Consider the following 21135-nt stretch of genomic DNA (forward strand, 5'->3'; position numbering starts at 1 on the left):
TCACATTTTGTTTTCACTGTACATTTAGTGTCTGTCACATCCGTACATATTTGTTGAATCAATAAATTTTTTCCTTTGTCACAGAACCCACGTCTGCCCCTAGCAACCAGCGTAAGGTTTGAGAGGCCCTGAGTAACCTCAGTGAGGGCCAGCCCGGGGTGTGGATATGCATTTCACGTTACTGCCGAACCACTGGGGGACTCTTTTAAAGGAGATGAGATTAGCCAAAGAACGAATATGCGTAACCCATAGGCAAACAACAGTGATGTGATGGCCAGAGGGAAGGAGGAGCGGGGGCTGGGTGGAGTTGGGAACATGTGGAATAGTGTCAACAATAAAAATAAAGGTTGAAATATATATTATATATATATATATACCAATAGATAGCCAGAAAGTGAGCAAGGAAGGTTCCGAGCCTGAGGTTTACACTTAAAAAAGACCCTGGACAAGATGGCGCCCTCGCTCTGCGCGGAGCAGCAATAACGTCCACGCGCAAGGAGAGTGCACGCGCCCAGGCTCGCCTCCGGCTACGTTCGGTGGGACGTCCAATGGGGGCTGTAGTTACGCTCCACCCCTGTTTTCCGCCACTCCCTGAGCACATGCGCCCCAGGCGCTCAGCCGGGCGCCAGCTGCGCAGGCGCAAGAGGCCCCTCCTCTGACGCAACTGACGCAAGGAGACTGTAATCGTTTCGCAGTTTATCCCGTGTGACCTTGAGTCTTTGCTGCCTCCGAGGACCAGGGCTGTCTAAAGTTGTTGCCTTCATATATCTCTCAACCCCCTCGCCTCTCATTGAGCCCAAACCCGCCACAGCGAGAACTGAAGGACATACTTTTCCAACCATCATGCTGCGGAGCGTATTGGCCGTACGCGCTTACTCCGGCAGCGGCGGTCAGGCAGTCTCTGGTCAGGCATTACAGGCAGCGCCTCAGCGGAAGAGCGGGCCTCCAGGCTCCAGCGGCCAACCCCCGCCCGCCCCATCCCACGTGGTTGGAGGTTTCCAGAAGCGTTTCCACCGCCGCGCAGCACAGCGCAGATCCCGGCTGTCCGAGTGACTGTTCGCTGCCTCCTACCCTCACTGCTCAGCCGCCATGATAAGCGCCAGCCGAGCTGCGGCATCCCGTCTCGTCGGCGCTGCAGCCTCCCGGGGCCCCACGGTCGCCCGCCACCAGGTAAGAAACTGCCAGGCCTTCCCCGAGGGCCTCTCGGCTCCCGGTCTTGGGCCTTGGAGCCGCAGGCCACGCGCCCTTCGGGGTCAGAATCCTCTGGGAGAGATCAGGTGGAAAGCAAGGTAACGGGCCTTCTGTAATCGGCGCTGCCGATTCAAGGCCCATTTCAGGGTTTTATCTCCGTGTCCCGAGCCCTGCTGAGTCACACCCCTTGCCAGCGTGGAGCCTTATTTCACGAAGTAGTAGGTAGTGGTCTTGACAATCCGTTTTGTGGCTGATTAAACAGGTTTGAGCTTGTGGGCGAGGGATGCAATTCTAGTTCGAAGGGAACCGCTCTTCAGGTTTGTAGTCTCACCTTTGAGTCGGAGACGACTGTTCTCTTCTGTAAGACACAGTGTGTGCAAGGACCCCGTTGCAGAGATGAAATAAAGCAAGAGCACACCTTAATAAATCCAGAATCAAGTTTCCGCTCCTTTGTTTAGGAATGTTTGTGTAGTTGGTTCCCCCAAATTTTGGGGTTAAGATTGTCCTCTGTTATTTCAAAAAATGTAAACAAATTGGGGGAAAGCCATGGTGCTTGTTGCCACCTGCGATCAAAAGCCTACATCGTTGAGGATCTGGAATTGTCTTGCTGGGGTTAAAGAAAGGCTTGGAAGTAGCCTAAAATTAGGTTGTAACCAAGGTCTTTTCTTTGATTCTGGTTGGAGGCTACGCCTGAAGAAAAGAATTTTTCTCTAGGTTGACTCTACAAGATTTCTAATCCTATCTCTTTAAAGTAGGGTTAGGGTAAATGCTTCTAGATAAACTTATACATGCAATACTCACGTATATGTAGGGCTTTATTAAACATACCACAATGCCTCTTACATGAAATACTTCATCATTTCATTATATGTTATATATGGTAGCCTCTCAGTTAAGTAGAATGAGAGTTTGAGACTTTCAGAAGAATAATTGGAACAAGTTCAAGTTTTCATATGTAATAATGGATGATGTAATTGTCTTTTTGTTTTTTTCTTTTTTAGGATGGTTGGAATGGCCTTAGTCATGAGACTTTTAGAATTGTTTCAAAGCGGGATTATGCGTAAGTGTAACTTAATTTCCTTTGAGAGATAAATTCTAAACTCCAGAGCAGTGGTCTCTAACTTTGTGATTAATGATTCTGCTCAGGAAAAAAAATGATACATCTATGTTTATTTTCAGATTATGTAATGTACCACTATTCCCACAGTATTTAATATCTTCTTATGTATTCTTGTATCCATTTTAGAGATCACTATTAAAATGATAGCTATAGCATTGTTTTAAATGTTTTACAGATCAGAAGCAATCAAGGGAGCAGTTGTTGGTATTGATTTGGGTACTACCAATTCCTGTGTGGCGGTTATGGAAGGTAAACAAGCAAAGGTGAGCATGATTTGAAACTCTGGGTCACAATTATTGCATGGTGCTGATAATTGGATGGATTTGACTTCCAAGTATTTAGGTGTGTCCTCTTGGACTACTAAATTACCATTGGGATGGTTCTACTGGGGATGTGCCCGAAACCAAGGTACATGCCCTTGACTGGAATCGAACCTGGGACCTTTCAGTCCGCAGGCCGACGTTCTATCCACTGAGCCAAACGGGTTAGGGCTTTATGACTTTTATTACCACTAGGTTCTTGATATTTATTTTTTTTAATATATTTTATTGTTGTTGGTTTTTTGTTTTTTTACAGAGAGGCAGGGAGAGGATAGAGAGAAACATTGGAGAGAGAGAAACATTGAACAGCTGCCTCTTGCACACTCTCTACTGAGGATGTGCCCACAACCAAGCTACATGCCATGGACCAGAATCGAACCTGGGACCCTTGATTGAGTCCACAGGCCCATGCTCTATCTACTGAGCCAAACCAGTTAGGGCAGTTCTTGATATTAGAGCACCTGAGATTCTTGAATTGTTTCTTGGCAATTTTTATATGCCTGAAACTTTTTAGCCATTACCCAAAAAATTGAGAAATGGATTTCATTCTTCTAGAAAGAAAAGTCACCTGGTCCTTACATTGACTATGAACTATGAAAGTTCTGATTTATATTTGTCTTGTTTTTCTTTCTGTTGTTTCAAAATAAAGGAATAAAGATATTTTGAACATCTACTATCTCTAGTAGAAAGTACTTACCATATCAGCATCCACTATTCTTGAGCATTTATGTTGTGAGTTGACATCTGTTTTGTCTTAAATGATTAATAAAAGATAGTGTGGTCATTGGAACCTCATTCTTTGTCTTGCTTTTGGCGTTTTAGGTGCTGGAGAATGCTGAAGGTGCCAGAACCACCCCTTCAGTTGTAGCCTTTACAGCAGATGGTGAGCGACTTGTTGGCATGCCTGCCAAGCGACAGGCTGTCACCAACCCAAACAACACATTCTATGCTACCAAGCGTCTTATTGGCCGGCGATATGATGACTCTGAAGTCCAGAAAGACATGTGAGTAATTTCAAAAGTATAGTTATTTGCGAAGGCCACACAAAAGGACCTTTTAGCAGGTTCCCTTGAGCATATTCATAATTTCATGTGTCCCTGGGGGCAAGCCCGCACCTGCCAAAAGGATATCTCCTTCACAAAATTCACTTTTGCCTCCACAGATTAGGTCTTTGCTGTGTGTAGATGTGGTACGTGAAGATTTGGCTAGTCATTCCTGGGCCATGTAAATTGGTGTTAAATTCATAAGGCAGAGAGTAGAATGTGCTGATCAGATATGTTTTCAAGGTTTGTGTTGTGGCATGTATCAATACTTCATTACTTTACATGGCCAGATAATATCCCATTGTCTGGATATATACATTTTATTTAGCCACTTATGTGAATGGACATTAAGTTTGTTTTCCCCCTTTTTTTTTCTCTTAATTTAAAAAAAAGAGGTCATCGCCGAAACCAGTTTGGCTCAGTGAATAGAGCGTCGGTCTGCGGACTGAAAGGTCCCAGGTTCGATTCCTGTCAAGGGCCATGTACATTGGTTGTGGACACATCCCCAATAGGGGGTGTGCAGGAGGCAGCTGGTCGATGTTTCTCTCTCATCGATGTTTCTAGCTCTCTATCTCTCTCCCTTTCCTCTCTGTAAAAAATCAATAAAATATATTTTTTTAAAAAGAGATTATCGATCTACTGCCTCTTACACGACTGGGGATTGAGTCTGCAACCTGGGCATGTGCCCTGACCAGTAATCCAACCAGTGGTGACCTCTTGGTTTATGGGTCGATGCTCAACCATGAGCCACACAAGCCAGGCCACTTTTTAGCTACCGGTATTACAAATAATGCTGCCACAGATCTTTGTGTGAACACATGTTTTCATTTCTCTTGGCTAGATACTTAGTAATGGAATTTCTGGGTCCTATAAGTGATAACTACTATAATCATTTTCCAAAGCAGCTGCATAAGTATTTTGTTTGGTGGGAAGTAGAGAATGTTTGGGTTTCATAGGGTGTTTTGATATGTTAATGTATACTTTCTAAAGGCTTTTACTAAATTTCTGAAGTTCTCATTGACCATGGATTTCTGGGGATGGGAGGTAATTCATGGTAAATTGCACTGCCATGTTTTTTATTGTGTCTTGCAGTAAAAATGTTCCCTTTAAAATTGTCCGTGCCTCCAATGGTGATGCCTGGGTTGAAGCTCATGGAAAACTCTATTCTCCGAGTCAGATTGGAGCATTTGTGTTGATGAAGATGAAAGAGACTGCAGGTAAGATGTTTAGTTCTTCACATCTGGGAAAGTATCAAAAAGTGGGTGATTTATCTGAAATCACTAGTTTTTATACCCCACTGTCCATGGGTGAGTCTGATTGCTTTTATATAGAAAACCTTTTTCATACTATTCCCTGCAGATTTAATACATCTTCCAAAAAATGTGGCTTTCTTCTTTTTTCCTGTAGGGAAGTAGTATTTTGAAAGCCAAGGATCATACAACAAGCTTTTGTCTGTTAGGCAAAACTTTAGGGCTTCCCATTTGAAGAAACTAGTAATTATTTTAAGTCATTCTAGTTGTTGAAGTTTCACTGAAGTGTTAGAGGTGAGGTCTTGGTTTTTAATTTTATTTTCAGATGGAGTGTTTTCCTACAAGTTCTCTACATGTTAGGTTCTAGCATGCTGAAAAACTGATGAGTGCTGTTTTTGGCTTCAAAAAGATGGTATAGGTTGTTAGGTTACATTAGTAATTTTGTTACTTATGTCATCTGACAATCTCATGATTGGATTCATTCCTTGATTCTTTTTCAGAAAATTACCTGGGGCATACAGCAAAAAATGCTGTGATCACAGTCCCAGCTTATTTCAATGACTCTCAAAGACAGGTGAGTAAATTAGCATTTTTATCTAGGAAATTAGTGGTATTGCTGACACAAGGCTGGAAAATGCTTTTTACTTTTTTAGGCCACTAAGGACGCTGGTCAGATAGCTGGACTGAATGTGCTTCGGGTAATTAACGAACCCACAGCTGCTGCTCTGGCCTATGGTCTAGACAAGTCAGAAGATAAAGTGTAAGTCTGTATAATAATAAACTCCACCAAGACTTATCCCAAGTCTTGATTTCTTAGTGTTTCTTATATTTAGACTAAAATATACTACCTTGAGTATACCTTGAGAATATACAAGGCTCTGTAATGTGTTTTTCATTCATTTCAAGACTTTATTATTATTATTATTATTATTATTATTATTTACTATTTTCCCCTAAGTACTGGTCTAATAGGGTCATTCCCTCCCCTCCAAAAGAGTGGTTTTGCTTTTAAATAAATTTATTAATTTCAACTGTATGTATACTTTACATGTTACAGCCATATGTTAATACAAATGTCACACAGTTATCAAATTTCATAATAATTATTCTTTGAGGAAAATAGACAACTTTAATATTTATTTGATTATTGAAATGTATATTGGCATAGGTTCTACCATGTGCTGGTCAGATAGGTTTTCAGGGTTTGTCCTTGTAGCATGTACAAATATTTCATTACTTTTGTTACTTAAGGCCTTCCTTTATTTTTTTTCCTAGCATTGCTGTATATGATTTAGGTGGTGGGACTTTTGATATTTCTGTCCTGGAAATCCAGAAAGGAGTATTTGAGGTTAAGTCCACCAATGGAGACACTTTCTTAGGTGGTGAAGACTTTGACCAGGCCTTGCTACAACACATTGTGAAGGAGTTTAAAAGAGAGGTTAGTTATTGGTGTGGTTAATCTGTAAACATCAGGATGTGAAAATTTCCATATTCAGATAGCTGCTCAGAGTAGAACACTGAAATATTTGTATTTCAGTTTGAAGGTTATGGCACTCTTTGTACAATATTAAAAAAGGAATTCTGGGAACTCCTTTTTTTGAAATAGACTTCTACAGTTAAAAAAAACAAATCAGTTCTGTCTTCTGATTCCAGGCATAGATAGCCCTTTTAGAATAACTTTTCTTTTCCCTACAGATTTTTAAAGAAAGGAAGTAATGTATGCTTGTTTATAAAGTTATAGCTTTGTTTTGTGTTGTTAACAGCATATCACTGCAATTTAAGAGTATTTATTACCTCACTAATACTAGTGTTTTTGTCTTAACTTTGTAGACGGGAGTTGATTTGACCAAAGATAACATGGCACTTCAAAGAGTTCGGGAAGCTGCTGAGAAGGCTAAGTGTGAACTCTCCTCATCTGTGCAGGTGAGATAAGGACAAATCCCAGCAGTCTTGATGGATCTTTTAAGCCTGAGCTTTCTTGAATAGCATATTTTATTTGTCTTACTGTTTTCTGATTGGTGGTAAAAACCTTTCCATGAGCATAGGAACCCGGAGTTGTGTGTATGTGTTTTAATGGATGACCTAAATTTGTTAACTGTCCAAATCAGAGGTTATGTGTATTAGAGCTAAAATCTAGACTAGCAGTGTGAAAAACTATTAATTGCTAACCTGTAAACACCAGGAGACTCTCAGCACTACTATCTTCACTTAACTCAATATACCTTTGTGTTGGTCTCTAGTAGTTTCTCCTTTAATTTGATTTACCGATCTAGAAAGTGAGCTATGAAGGCTGGCGTTTATACATCCGAGCAAGTTTTTCCCCCTGGGTATCAGACTTGCTCAGCATGTAAGGTGTCAGCCAATCCTGCTTCATTTCAGAGAGATGAAGCTTCACTTTGCTTTAATAACCAAGAATAGAATTGTAGAAAGTATGGTAGATCTGGGTCAGAGACAAACAAGGTGGAAGGCAAGAGATTTACTATCAGATTCTTAGGTGGCAGAGAAACAGAGCCTGTGACTACTTTAGTTTGATTACCACTGGGAAGAGGAGAAGAAGTATTTATCAAGTCAAACCTGGATTTTTTTTTTTTTTTTTTTTTTTTTTTTGTAAAGTAGCTATGAGCAATGACAAAGTTGTACAAAGGGACCCAGGGTGATAATGTTGCTTTGTTTCCTACTATCACACAGAGTGGCAGAACTTTGCAACATGGTGGGTTAGGGTTGAAATATTGCAGTAGTGCCAAAGAATAGCTTATTATTCTTCCCAGGGTTCTGACTTTTTGGAGGCAAAAGTTGGTTGGTTTTTATATGGCTGCACAGTAAGTCCTCACTTGGTGTCATCAATAGGTCCTAGGAATTTTAAGCAAAATGTTGTATAAGGAAACCAGTTTTTCATAGGCTATTTGATAAATTCCAATGGCATCTCATCAATGTTTTGTTATTCAAAGACCTGCTATATCCTATTGATAGGCATTAGGGTTATTTTTTTTTTCTCAGCATTTTGTCATTATAGCAAGGAATATTGAGCATCCTTGTACATTAATGTTTGTGCATGTGTGATTGTAAACCTCTAGAATCAATTCTGAGAAACGCTACCCTTGTTCATATAGTTTAGTGTAGTGTGGGAGGTGGACATTATTTAGAATATAAAATGTCAAGCCAGAAGTAACATAATGTAAAGGTTAAGAGTGGCCCTACAAGTAGACTGTTGGGGTTTGGGTCCTATTTTATCACTTAGCAGTGTGACCTTGGGTGAATGCCTTAACATTTCTATTCTGTAAAATACAGATAACAGTGCTGCTTTTCCCTTAGAATTTCTAGGATTACTAAATTCATACATACATGTAATGTGCTTAGAACAACATGAGTACTCTGAATGTAAGTTATTAATGTAGTAAAAAGGCAAAGTTAGATTTATTGATATAATAGAGGAACCTGACAGTTGACCAGAGGTGTTGGACATAGCAAGGAAACGTCTGAAAGTTAATTAGGAAATGCTGAGTTAATCAAGTATGAAGTGCTAAGAAGGGGTCAGTGTGGCTGAAATTCAGATGTGCGTGGGAGCATGGGACAAGGGGCTAGAGCTCCTTTATAGATTTGTGTGTTTTGGTATCTGTTCTGAGTGAGTATAAACCACTAAAACCTTTGTGTGGGGGCAATAACATGGTCAGATTTGGGTTTATGAAAAGCACTTTGGCCAAGGTAGAGCAGTTTTATTTTCAGTGGGGAAGTGTTCTGTTGTAGAAGGCAACCTGAGTGGATGTGGGAAATTACTGGGAGGTTATTGTAGCACACCAGGTGGTGAGAGAGGACTGATATTGAAAGATACTTGGATAAAATGAAGGATAAAACTGTGATGAACTGGTTTTATAGAGTTGAGAGCCCTGGAATTTTTCAGGTTGTCATTAACTGAAAGCATATAGAACTACACTAAAACAATAGGGTATTTAAAATTAAATACAAGTTTTAAATTATGTTCCTTAGTAGTGCTAGCTGTATTTCAGGAGCTCAGCCATAAGTGGCTATTGGCTGCTGAATTGAACAACATTGTTGTTGTCACAAAAAGTTCTATTGAATCATATTGGTTTGGATGATGCAGTTCTGTTGTTAATTAGTATTATTGACATTTTGCAAAGAAAGAAGTAAATTGTCAACGGTGTTTTTAAAGGCAAAATCCAGTAACACTGTTTCTACAGAAGATGTGTTAACTCTCATATTAAGTATTTAATAGTCCCAGTTCTTTACCCAAGGAAATGGTTAAGGATTTGCTCCCCTCCATCTTTAATCTCTGTGGGCCTTGCTTTGGTGTGAAGTTAGAGGAGAGGCATAAGGTAATTCTGTTCCCGAGGGCCCAACCCTAAGACATCTGTTTCAGCATGTTCATTTTTTTGGTCTAAATATTATTTTTTTAAATACATTTTTTTTATATCAGGAAAGAGAGAGAGAAACATCTATGATGAGAGAATCAATAATTGGCTGCCTCTTGCACGTCCGCTACTGGAGATCTAGCCCGAAACCCGGGCATATGCCCTGATTAGGAATTGAACCTTGACCTCCTGGTCCATAGGTCGATGCTCAACCCCTGAGCCATGCTAGGCAGGCCTAAATATTCTTAATCCATACCTTAATAGCATTTGGGGTTTATTAAATACTAGACATTATATACCTGTGACTGTGGCCATGTTAGCAGCTATCTGTGGATATGATGGCAGTCCTTGTAGTTAAAGAGCATCTCTGTTTGTAGCTTTCTAATCATCTTCCTGAAACTAATAAAGCCCTGCTTGGTGGCACACTATCTGGTTCAGAGCCTATCTTGGATGTGTGTGTGTTTTAACTACCGTACATGGAATATTTTTAAACTTGGTGGAAAAAACAGTAATGTAGTTCTTTTTTCCTTTAAAAATATATATTTTTTTTTATTGATTTCAGAGAGAAAGGGAGAGAGAGAGAGAGAGAGAGAGAGAGAGAGAGACATCATTGATTACATCCTGCATGCCCCACATTAGGGATTGAGCCTGCAACCCAGGTGTGTACCCTTGTCTGGGAATCGAACTGTGACCTCCTGGTTCATAGGTCTGTGCTCAGCTGAGATACACTGGCTGGGCTGTAGTATGATTCTTAATGTACAGAGTAGGACAAAACTATGCTTCAGTTGTTTGAAAATACAGTAATTAATAATATAGGAATGAACTGTTACATGTACTCACAATTATAAATCTAATTTTGCCCCACCCTATATATTTAGTGGTAGAATACTTCTTATCTCTTTAACAGGGATTTTTCCTGTTTCTCTCCTCTGGTCTTCATTGTTTAATAATAAAATTCTGAAGTATTTTTACCTTTGGAAAGATAAGAGTTGTACTCTTAAAGAGTCACTGTTGTTTAGTAGCTATTCCTTTAAAGTAGGTGTGACCACTGTGGTCACACCTACTTTAAAGGAATAGCTATAGACTTCAAAGTCTTCCTGTCCTACAGTATTTATTGAATAAAGAAACTTCACCACTACTGATCCTCCCTCCTTCCTTTATAGACTGACATCAATTTGCCATATCTTACAATGGATGCATCTGGACCTAAGCATTTGAATATGAAGCTGACCCGGGCTCAGTTTGAGGGGATTGTTGCTGAGCTAATCAGGAGGACCATCGCACCATGCCAAAAAGCCATGCAAGATGCAGAAGTCAGCAAGAGTGACATAGGAGAAGTGATTCTTGTTGGTGGCATGACTAGAATGCCCAAGGTATGGATGGATCCATGGAATTCTCAGCATGGCGAGCAGAGAGGACCTGCATATGTTTTTTGGGAGGAAACAAATGGCTTATGTGTCAGGATATGACTATGACTTTATTCCATGATGATCCAGAAAGGATGAATTTGTGCTTTTAACTAAAGAGTTCTTTTCAGCCTCTTTTTAAAATACAAGGATATAAGAAAAAGGATTAGGAAGGGCAAAATGTCCATGGGGTGATGACATAGAGGATTCTGAACTTCAGTCTTGAAGAATTTTTAGGAATGAACATGAGGTCAGAGATGGCTTAAAACCTTGATACTGCCCTGGCTGGTATGGTTCAGTTGCTTGGGCATCATCTTGTGCACTGAACGTTTGCTGGTTTGATTCCCAAGCAGAGCATATGCCCAGGTTGATGTTTCTCTCCTTTCCTCTAAAAATATATTAAAACCTTGACACCAACTGGCCTCTGTGGAATAATTTCGGACATGTGTCTTTACAGCATAGTGTTCAAGGCTTTTAATTGTACCTCTTCAACAAAGATTTGTGCAATGATGCATTCTATTTATCAACACATCATTCTGAAAAGACAGATGTGTAGAAAGTTAATGACTGAGCACAGAAACTGTTGATGGTGCAATTCTTTATGACTTACCATAGAATTATCTTGGGCCTTGATATTTTCTTAAATTTTCAAGTATGTGGGCCTAGGGAAATATGCACACAATAAATCTGCAGAGAAAATGAGAGGCTTTGGACCTAGATTATATTGTTAGCAAATATCCTAGATGCTATTTAAATAGCACTTTTTCCTAGCATTATTTAAAAAAGAGGGAAGAGCACATCCCATGTTGGCACCACTGTTGTCATTGTATGGCCTCTGCACTGCTTCCTTTTAGTTTGTAGTCAATATGTAGATCAGCTGCCTCCTGCATGCCTTCTACAGGGAATCAAACCCGTAACTTTTCCGTGCACCAGACAATGCCCATCCAACTGAGCCATACCAACCAGGGCTACACCATTTCTTTCTTTTTTATATATATATATATTTTTTTTTTTTATTGATTTTTCACAGAGAGGAAGAGAGAGAGAGAGAGAGTTAGAAACATCGATGAGGGAGAATCATCGATCAGCTGCCTCTTGCACACCCCCTACTGGGGATGTGCCCGCAACCAAGGTACATGCCCTTGCCCGGAATCGAATCCGGGACCTTTCAGTCCGCAGGCCGCTCTATCCACTGAGCCAAACCGGTCCCGGCCAGGGCTACACCATTTCTAATGCAATGTATTGTATGGGAAACCAGATAACAAACTTACACAAATTCTTCCCAAATTTAAAGGGCTATGAGTGACATATCATGTGAGTAAAGTATATGAGTGTTACCTACATGATGTACTCAGATCATTAATAAGCATTCAACTATGAAATACTAGTAATTTGAGTGAAATTCTTGGATCTTAAGCAACTTATCCTACAATTTAATTTGCTCCGGTCTTGATACATGTGTTCTCTCTCTCCCCTTCTTGGGCAGTTAGTTGCTTTGAGTAGTGGGTGACAGATTATTTTTTCTTTGTGCTCAGGTTCAGCAGACTGTGCAGGATCTCTTTGGCCGAGCCCCAAGTAAAGCTGTCAATCCTGACGAGGCTGTGGCCATGGGAGCTGCCATTCAGGGAGGTGTGTTGGCTGGTGATGTCACAGATGTGCTGCTCCTGGATGTCACTCCCCTTTCTTTGGGTATTGAGACTCTGGGAGGTGTATTTACCAAGCTTATTAACAGGAACACCACTATTCCAACCAAGAAAAGTCAGGTAAGAGCCACGGTTCTGTGACGGATGTGATTGCAGCCATTTTTGTGAGCTTTTCCTGGAAAATTTCACTCTCTAACTTACCAAAAGAAGCCTCATCATTTGGGACTGAACTCTCTTCTTCTATTATCAAAGGCAATAAAAAAATGGCCTGGCCAAGACAGTGCAATGAGCTTCTGTTATGGGTGAATGATGGTTGTCCTGTTATGGCAGGCAGGGCTATTTGGACGGTGATTCGGGTCTTTGGATTAAGAATGATCTCTTGACTTTTCCAATTTTGATGTTTTTATGAAAAACTGGCTATTGCTATATTTGTGCTATGATGTATTGTCAACACATCATTCTGAAGAAAAGTATGTGGTGACGTCCTGTTACTGAGCATAAAATGCATGTCCTATCTCTGACCTATTTCCCCAGATGAGCGTGTTTCAACATCTCGTTTTTTTGGCACCTTCTCTTAAAGCCTTCTGCGCCAATGCTGCATCTTTTTGCAGTGCATTTGCTGCTTAGAGAACCAATAGCTATTGCATGCCCTTATGGTGTGCTAATCCTACTTCCGTTCCCTGCAAGACTTAAGCCTTTGTTCTGAAAATAGTGTACATTAGGACTCTTTCAGTATTACAGTGTGAGTTTCTTTCTTTGGCTTGTCCTCTGTATAAGGGGAGTGGTTTTCATTAGATAGCCAACTCAGAAAGTTTCTTTTTCCCTAGGTGTTTTCTACAGCTGCTGATGGTCAGACTCAAGTGGAGATTAAAGTGTGCCAGGGTGAGAGAGAGATGGCTGGAGACAACAAACTTCTTGGACAGTTTACTTTGGTGGGTATTGGGAATCCTAAATATGTTCCTTTTTTTATTGTTCAGTTAGACTGTATTTTAACCCCTATTGATATTACTATAAATTGCTGAAACACGGGTAGTCTATTTTCTTAACATAGTGTACATACAAATTCTGCAACTAAAGAGCCCTTCAGTTTTTACATGAAAGCCTTGCTTGTGCCTTAGGAACTTTAAAAATATTGTATATATAATGGAGGCCTGGTGCACGAAATTTGTGCACTGGATTGGGGGGGGTCCCCCTCAGGCCCAGCCTGCACTCTCTCGCAGTTTAGTACCCCTTGCTCCTTACCACCCTGCTTGCCTCTCCTTAGCACTGCCGCAGAAGTGGGAGAGGCTCCTGCTGCTGTGCTCACCAGCCCTGAGCCCAGCTTCTGTCTGAGCAAACAGTTGTTCCGCCATAACAGTCCCTTAGGCTTTTTTATATAGACTAGAGGCCTGGTGCACTGGTGGGGTCCCTTGGCCTGGCCTGCACCCTCTCGCAATCTGGGACCCCTTGGAGGATGTCAGACTGCCGGTTTCAGTCCCTTCCCTTGCCAGCCATGAGCCCAGTGTTTGGCAGCCATTAGTCAGCTGAGTGGCTCTCCCACTGTAGGAGCGCACTGACCACCAGCATCTGTCCCCTGGTGTTCAGAGCACATGACAGCATTTGTTCATTCAGGCTTTTATATGTATAGATAGAGAAGATGTGAGAGTGAAGTGTTCATAGACAGTGCTAATTAGGAGATATTTTTAATTACCAATTTAAGAGACATTTGATATTATTGGCTTCTAATTAGTGTTGCTTACTGGTTCTTGGTGAGATGAACAGTAATGAGGTTTGCTGCTATTATTCATTGTGTCCCCAAATACATAATAATGATCACTAGCTACAACCAGTCTTTACTGGCATAAGCCCCATTTTAGGAAGTAAAGGAAGTACTACCTTTACTTCTAAACTTGTTTTTGTACATTTCAGTGAAACTATAGCTGGTTCCTCCCAGGAACCAAATGACTTGTTCCACAGAAAACTGTATAGGTTTGAAACTAGAGCACTATACCTCTTTGTGAGAAGAGCTTAATCTGTGTATTTACTTACTTTAGATTGGAATTCCCCCAGCCCCACGAGGAGTCCCTCAGATAGAAGTTACATTTGACATTGATGCCAATGGGATTGTACATGTTTCTGCCAAAGATAAGGGTACAGGACGCGAGCAGCAGAGTAAGTGTTCTTATTTATCAGACTATATGGATGAGGTAAGAGACCCTGGAGTTTCTTTCTGGGGGAACTAGACTCTCTAGGTTGTGCATATCTTTTTCTAGCCTCGGGAGAAGATTCCTTTTAACCCGTTTTCTCAGTTATCAGATTCACATTATTGGGGTGTTTATTCCCTAAAATAGGCAAGCACCGAGCCTCTGGATTGCTAAGCTTAAAGTTTTGCCAGAGTGGCAGGATATTGGTCTTTGTGTATGTCAGATATTTGTTTCCTTCTGTCTGCCATAGGACAATAGGGTATTCCTCTTCATATTTACATTAAGATTGGCTATTCTGAGCAGGCATATTGTTCTCCTCAATACAAATAGATGGTGAGATAAATAATTTTGCCAGGGAAGTAACAAGACGTTTTCTTTCCACTATAGTTGTGATCCAGTCTTCTGGTGGGCTAAGCAAAGATGATATTGAAAATATGGTTAAAAACGCAGAGAAGTATGCTGAGGAAGACAGGCGAAAGAAGGTGATTGGTATTTTCTGTCTTTTCAGCTGGGAGATGAAAGTGGGAGTTTAGACATTTATCTTTGATCTTATATCTTCTGTTATCCTCAATTTATCCTCTTTCCCCCTTTGCTGTAATTTATTTGGAATGCCTTTATTTATTCCAAGTCTTCCCATATTACACCAACCAGAGTGATTTCTCCCCCTTACTATTTTTACTTTTAACTGTATGTAGCATTCAGCACATTGTCTTTCTCAGTGAGGACTTTCAGCCAACCAGTTGGGAAGTCTTCATTTTCTAATGTCTCTTAGGAACGAGTTGAAGCAGTTAATATGGCTGAAGGAATCATCCATGATACAGAAAGCAAGATGGAGGAATTCAAGGACCAATTGCCTGCTGATGAGGTGAGCCCTCTTTTATAATACAATAGTTCAAGAAGTAGGTAGGCCTTGTCACTGGTGTCAATAAAGATTGTGTGGGTCTTGATGGGAATTTAGTTTTTAAAAAATGTTTCTGAATATTACTGCTTCGTGTAATTGTAATAGGATAAGAAAACCTGGAAAACTGAGAGCTTTGTTTTATTTTCTTTTTAAGTGCAACAAACTAAAAGAGGAGATTTCCAAAATGAGAGAGCTCCTGGCTCGAAAAGATAGTGAAACTGGAGAAAACATAAGGCAGGCAGCATCTTCCCTTCAGCAAGCGTCATTGAAGCTCTTTGAAATGGCATACAAAAAGGTACAAGGACTGAAGGGTGTTTTGCTCAATGATTTATTTTCCTTCTCATCTGATCTTGATAAAACTGCTCTTGATGACTCACTGGTGGCTCCCTACATAGCCATTTTATAGAACGGGAGTGTTGTATAAAGACTATCCTTCCTTCTATGAAGTATCCTTCCTTCTTGATTTGTTTTGAAGGTCAAAGGGAAGGAGTCACAGAAACCACCAGTAGTGTACAGGAAGGGAGAGGGGGGATGGAATAGGTGGGATATGGCTCCAGAGAGCAAGCTACCAGCCTTAACATTAAATGAGTGACTATCAAATTTTTTTTTTTTTTAACAGATGGCTTCTGAGCGAGAAGGCTCTGGAAGTTCTAGTGCTGGGGAACAAAAGGAAGATCAAAAAGAGGAGAAACAGTAATAACAGAAAACTTTGGAGCCAAAAGGACAACATATGACGCTTGGGAGTGAAGAGACTACCTGAGCAGAAATGGGCAGACTTCAGTCTTTTACTGTGTTTTTGCAGTATTCTATATATAATTTCCTTAATATGTAAATTTAGTGACTTAGCTAATGATCATTTAATGAGTGATAATTCCAACAGTAACAAAGCTCACAATGTTCTGTCTGTCCCTAACCTATCATTTTTCAGCTGCACGAAAAAGGGAAGATGATGATTTGATTGTAAAGACTTAATATTGTTTTGTGCTGAAATACCTGTGTTTCCAAGGGGTGAAATCATCCCACACACAACAATGAAGGTAGTCAGACCTGGAATAAAATCAACTGGGGATATAAAATACTTAAGTGCTGCCATACCAGCCTGTGTGTGTATACATGGGATCCTTCAACTGAGGCCTTGCAAGACAAGCCTGCTGTGCCGCATTAAGAATAGAGCAGGGGAAGCTAAGCTATTTATGTTAGGTACAGCTTTTAAAACAAGGTAATAAGGCGCCCTGATTTTCCTATGGCATACTTTTATAGCTACCTTCTGGCCTTTGGCACCTGTATCCTGGATTATTCTTTTTGATCCATTCTGAATTTTTAAAAAAAATAAATATGAAAAGCATCTTGATCTCTTGTTTGTGAGGGTGAGGCTAAGTACAAGTTTGGGTCTGAGGTTTTTTGTTGATTTCTTATAACCCCACCTTTTATTTGGAATGTTAAAAGTCTAGATTTCTAGCACAAAAACAGGCTATTTTCAGACTGCTTTCAGTTCTAAGTAGCTGTATATAAATCTAGTAGTAAATCCTAAATTACAAGAATGGCTCAGTAATATTAGGTCCTGGTAATTACCATATTTACTTTTCACTCTCAGCACATGGCTAGTCTTATCCTAAATCCTGATATAGTTCTAATTATCAGGTGATGACAACTTCAGAAACAGAAAGGAGATTGCATCTTTCTTGTATTTCATTAAGTATTAGGAATTTTCCCTAAAAATCTTCCAAAGTAAGACTATCATATGCCACGCTTACAGGATTCTTAACATGGGGCTTAGATCACACCAGAGGTAATGCCTTTTATTTTGTGCTGATATTTAGAAATGAAACTCATATATACTTTAAAACTCATACAGTGAGGATCTGGCTGGGTAGGCTCATTTGGTTAAGGTGTCTTTCTATTGTAGTAAGCCAAGATTGTGGGTTTGAATTACAGTTGGGGTCTATACAAGAAGTAACCAATGAATGCATGAATAAGTGGAACAGCAAATTGATATTTCTCTCTTCCTCCTCTAAAATCTTAAGGACATTGTTTACATGATAATTACATTCCTGAAAAATTGGTCATTAACAGCCATGTAAATACTTTCTTGAGATTCTCATAAAAAATAAATTCTAGGTTCAAGTTCTCAGCCAGATGGACACTTGGTGGGGACCTTGTGGGCTGTGCAATATTTTGTGCACCTTAAAAGGGACTTTGGGCCACGAGGCTGCAGTGGGCATAGGGGTAAGGTCTCTGTCCATCCTCTGCACCCCCATCCAGCAAATCCCCACTGTGGTAGATGCCCACCATGTTGCACACATGGCCCTGGTGGTCAGTGCACATCATAGCAACCAGTTTGGTTTTTTCAGTCTGGTCTACTTGCATATTAGGGTTTTATATAGAGATGTTTAGTATCTGTGGTTGGCCCTTATCCACTAAACACCCCTAGAATCTCCTAATCATTGTTAACAGCCTTTGGAAGATTCCAAAAGCACTCCAATTAAGAATTACTGTCTTCTATGATTCAAGATTCATCCTTGGTATCAGGGAGAGCAACCAAACATCCCCTAAAACAATATAGGTTCTACTAGGAAGGAGGGAGAGCTGCCTGGCTAGATACCCACTACTGTCTCAAGCTTTCCCATGTGTAGTGAACATACAGCAGTGTTCCTGATACAAACCAAAAAAACACTAGTGGAAACAGCCTTGTAAGGCCAAAAGATTTTATTCAGATAGTTTCCCTTTGTGACAAGTGCTAGATAGGTCCCAAAAGGAACTTCTGATTTTCCTAAGTGGTCTTTCAGGAACTGCTTATGGTTGCCCAAACCTGGAATGAACAAATCTTATCAACCTTCAAAGTGCATCCAGAATCACCATTTCCACTTAGTAGATACCTGGATTATTACAACTAGTTTTCCCCACTTAAAATTACACACCTTGCTACTTTTTCCCCACAGCAGTGATGAGGCCCCTCATTACCATGTCCCTAACTTCCTATTTTACTTTGTCATTTTTGTCCTCCCTTGCAGGAATTCTCCCAGGTTTCCACTTAGCTCACTTTATTCCTAAAGCTTTGAAATTTGATAAAATAGCTCCCAGCCCAGCTGGCTTGGCATAGCGGTTGAGTGTCAACGGATTAACTAGGAGGTCACAGTTTAATTCCTAGTCGGCATACATGCCCATGTTGTGGGCTTGACCATGGGGTATGCAGGAGGCAGATGGTCAATGATTCTCATCAATATTTCTGTGTCTCCCTTATTCTCTGAAATCAATAAAAAATATATTTTAAAAAAAAGTTCCCTCAAGTCATTATTTCCTATCCCCTATCCTATTTTTCTCCTTAGCAGTTATTACCACCCAATGTTTTTCCTTCCCCCCACTATATGATCTGATCGAGTATATGTTATCCCTCCCACCCCCCCATATTCATGTGTTGAAATCTTAAACTCAAGGTAATGGTGTTAGGAGGTACAGCCTCTGGAGAGTGACAGGCATTGAGGGTGGAATAGGAGTAGTGCCTTTATAAAATGGGCTCCCGACATCCCTTGACCCCTTCCACCTTGTGAGGATACAATGAGAATGTGACCTAGAATAGGATCATTACCTGACCATGCTGGTACCCTGATGTCAGACTCCCAGCCTCCAAAACTGTCAGAAACATTTTTGTTTTACAATCTACCCAGTCTATTTTGTTGAATCTCAAGATTTACAGTTACCACACAAGCTCCACAGGTCAAATTTTTTGCTTCTATTTCCCAACACCTAGACTAGGGGTGTCGAACTCAATCAGAGAAGGGGCCAAAATCTAAAATCCAGCCTAAATCGCGGGCCGAATGGTTTACTGAACAGTCATAAACTGACAATGTCATAAACTGACAGCGGAGTGCAGTGATGACAGCGCGGTGCGGGCCACATTGCAAGGCCTGGCAGGCTGGATATGGCCCGCGGGCCTTGTGTTTGACACATGTGACCTAGACCAATGCTGGAACAAAAGCACTCAAATCTTTTGTCAAATTAGTGAATCCCACTGCAAAATGAGGTGGGTTAAGGTCCCTTGGTTTTTTAAATTTGTCTAAATCATATTAAGAATACTAGAGGCAACTTATACCAAATCCAGAAACTAAAACTTAGTTGGTAAGATAAAAAACTTTAATCGGGAAAAGCCAAGAAGTTTATAGGCCTGAAGTTTTCCTGGGCCAGCAAGGGGCTGGGGGACAAGGTAAAAGGAGTGAGCAGAATAAATTTGCAATCTTTCATACTTCCTAGATGAGTCCAGTTCCGTTGCAGACTTATTCTATGTGATCTTGAACTATATTACTACTAGAGGCCCGACACAAAATTCATTCAAGAGTAGGCCTTCCCCAGGCTGTTAGCACTTGGTTCCCTCTGGCACCCAAGGACCTGGGCTTCCCTTGCAGCCCCGGCTTCGTCCAGAAGGTCATCTGGTCTATTTAGCATATTATGCTTTTATTATTATAGATTTACCCAGTAAAATTAACTTTTTCCTCAACTTTTTTTTAACTTATTTAAAATTTTTTGTTTATTGAGTTTTTATTATTTTTTTTTAATATATTTTATTGATTTTGTAGAGAGGTAGGGAGAGAGATAGAGAGTTAGAAACATCGATGAGAGAGTCATCGATCAGCTGCCTCTTGCACACCCCCTACTGGGGATATGCCCGCAACCAAGGTACATGCCCTTGACCGGAATCGAACCCGGGACCTCTCAGTCCCCAAGCCGACGCTCTATCCATTGAGCCAAACCGGTCTTGGCTGTTTATTGAGTTTTTAGAGTAGGGGTGTCGAACTCAATCAGAGAAGGGGCCAAAATCTAAAATCCAGCCTAAATCGCGGGCCGAATGGTTTACTGAACAGTCATAAACTGACAATGTCATAAACTGACAGCGTAGTGCAGTGATGACAGCGCGGTGCGGGCCACATTGCAAGGCCTGGCGGGCTGGATTTGGCCCGCGGGCCGTGTGTTTGACACATGTGTTTTAGAGAAACAATGATTTGTTATTCCACTTATTTATGCATTCACTGATTCTTGTATGTGCCCTGACCTGGTATCGCACATAAAAGAACATGACACTTCAACCAAAATATTTCAGCACACATCTTGTAAGAACACAACCTTCTCCCCACAACTATTAACTCTTTGCACTCCGCTGTCCCCTCTCAGGGGACATCGGAATTCTAGCATATCACTCGGATGTCCCCTCTCAGGGGACATTGCAGTTTATTAGTGATTACAGGGAATTGAGTTATTTCAACGCAACTTTTTGAGACATGCATGTTTCCCTGAAGTTTTATCTTGAAATGGCACAAGAAATTAAATCAAAATATCGTAAAATTACTAAGATATATACAAGAAATGTCAGCGGGTTTTGTGTCGGACAAGAACGTGAGATGCATGCTCACGACGGTCCGAGCACTTCGCGACGCCACTTGAAAAGAGAAATAAGGGGAGTTTGTAGAAGAAAGGTCGGTTTTCGAACATAGCGCGCACTGTATAGTGAGATATATAAGTACAAATAAACAAGTCTACATCTGGAGGAAAAGATTTTCAAAGCTGAGCTCATTTTGGTTTGAAGCTTTGAGCAGTGCACATAGATCTAACGAGTGAGAAAATCGAAAAAGTGATTCTTTTCTTAGTGAATAAATTGTTTGGTGAAAGCTATTTTGGTAAATATCATCTTGTCAGTTAGTAATAACAATTAGAAACTTATC

The 21135-nt window shown here is 40.6% G+C and overlaps 1 protein-coding gene and 1 long non-coding RNA gene across 2 annotated transcripts in view; one reads left to right on the top strand and one right to left on the bottom strand.

Annotated features, from left to right (window-relative positions):
* Nucleotides 1-21135, bottom strand: part of LOC311623209 — a 122975-nt gene that overhangs the window by 96641 nt on the left and 5199 nt on the right. The window lies entirely within an intron of this gene.
* Nucleotides 973-16775, top strand: HSPA9 (heat shock protein family A (Hsp70) member 9). Its single transcript, XM_084884231.1, has 17 exons — nucleotides 973-1170; nucleotides 2193-2251; nucleotides 2487-2574; nucleotides 3454-3635; nucleotides 4767-4891; nucleotides 5425-5498; nucleotides 5578-5684; nucleotides 6200-6362; nucleotides 6755-6847; nucleotides 10455-10664; nucleotides 12233-12460; nucleotides 13168-13272; nucleotides 14374-14491; nucleotides 14911-15005; nucleotides 15296-15388; nucleotides 15579-15719; nucleotides 16044-16775. The coding sequence occupies exons 1-17, from the start codon at nucleotides 1090-1092 to the stop codon at nucleotides 16119-16121; spliced, it is 2040 nt and encodes a 679-aa protein (XP_084740357.1). The 5' UTR covers nucleotides 973-1089; the 3' UTR covers nucleotides 16122-16775.

The sequence above is a fragment of the Pipistrellus hanaki genome (assembly GCF_964339955.1).
Source record: "Pipistrellus hanaki genome assembly, chromosome: 5".
Taxonomy (NCBI): domain Eukaryota; kingdom Metazoa; phylum Chordata; class Mammalia; order Chiroptera; family Vespertilionidae; genus Pipistrellus; species Pipistrellus hanaki.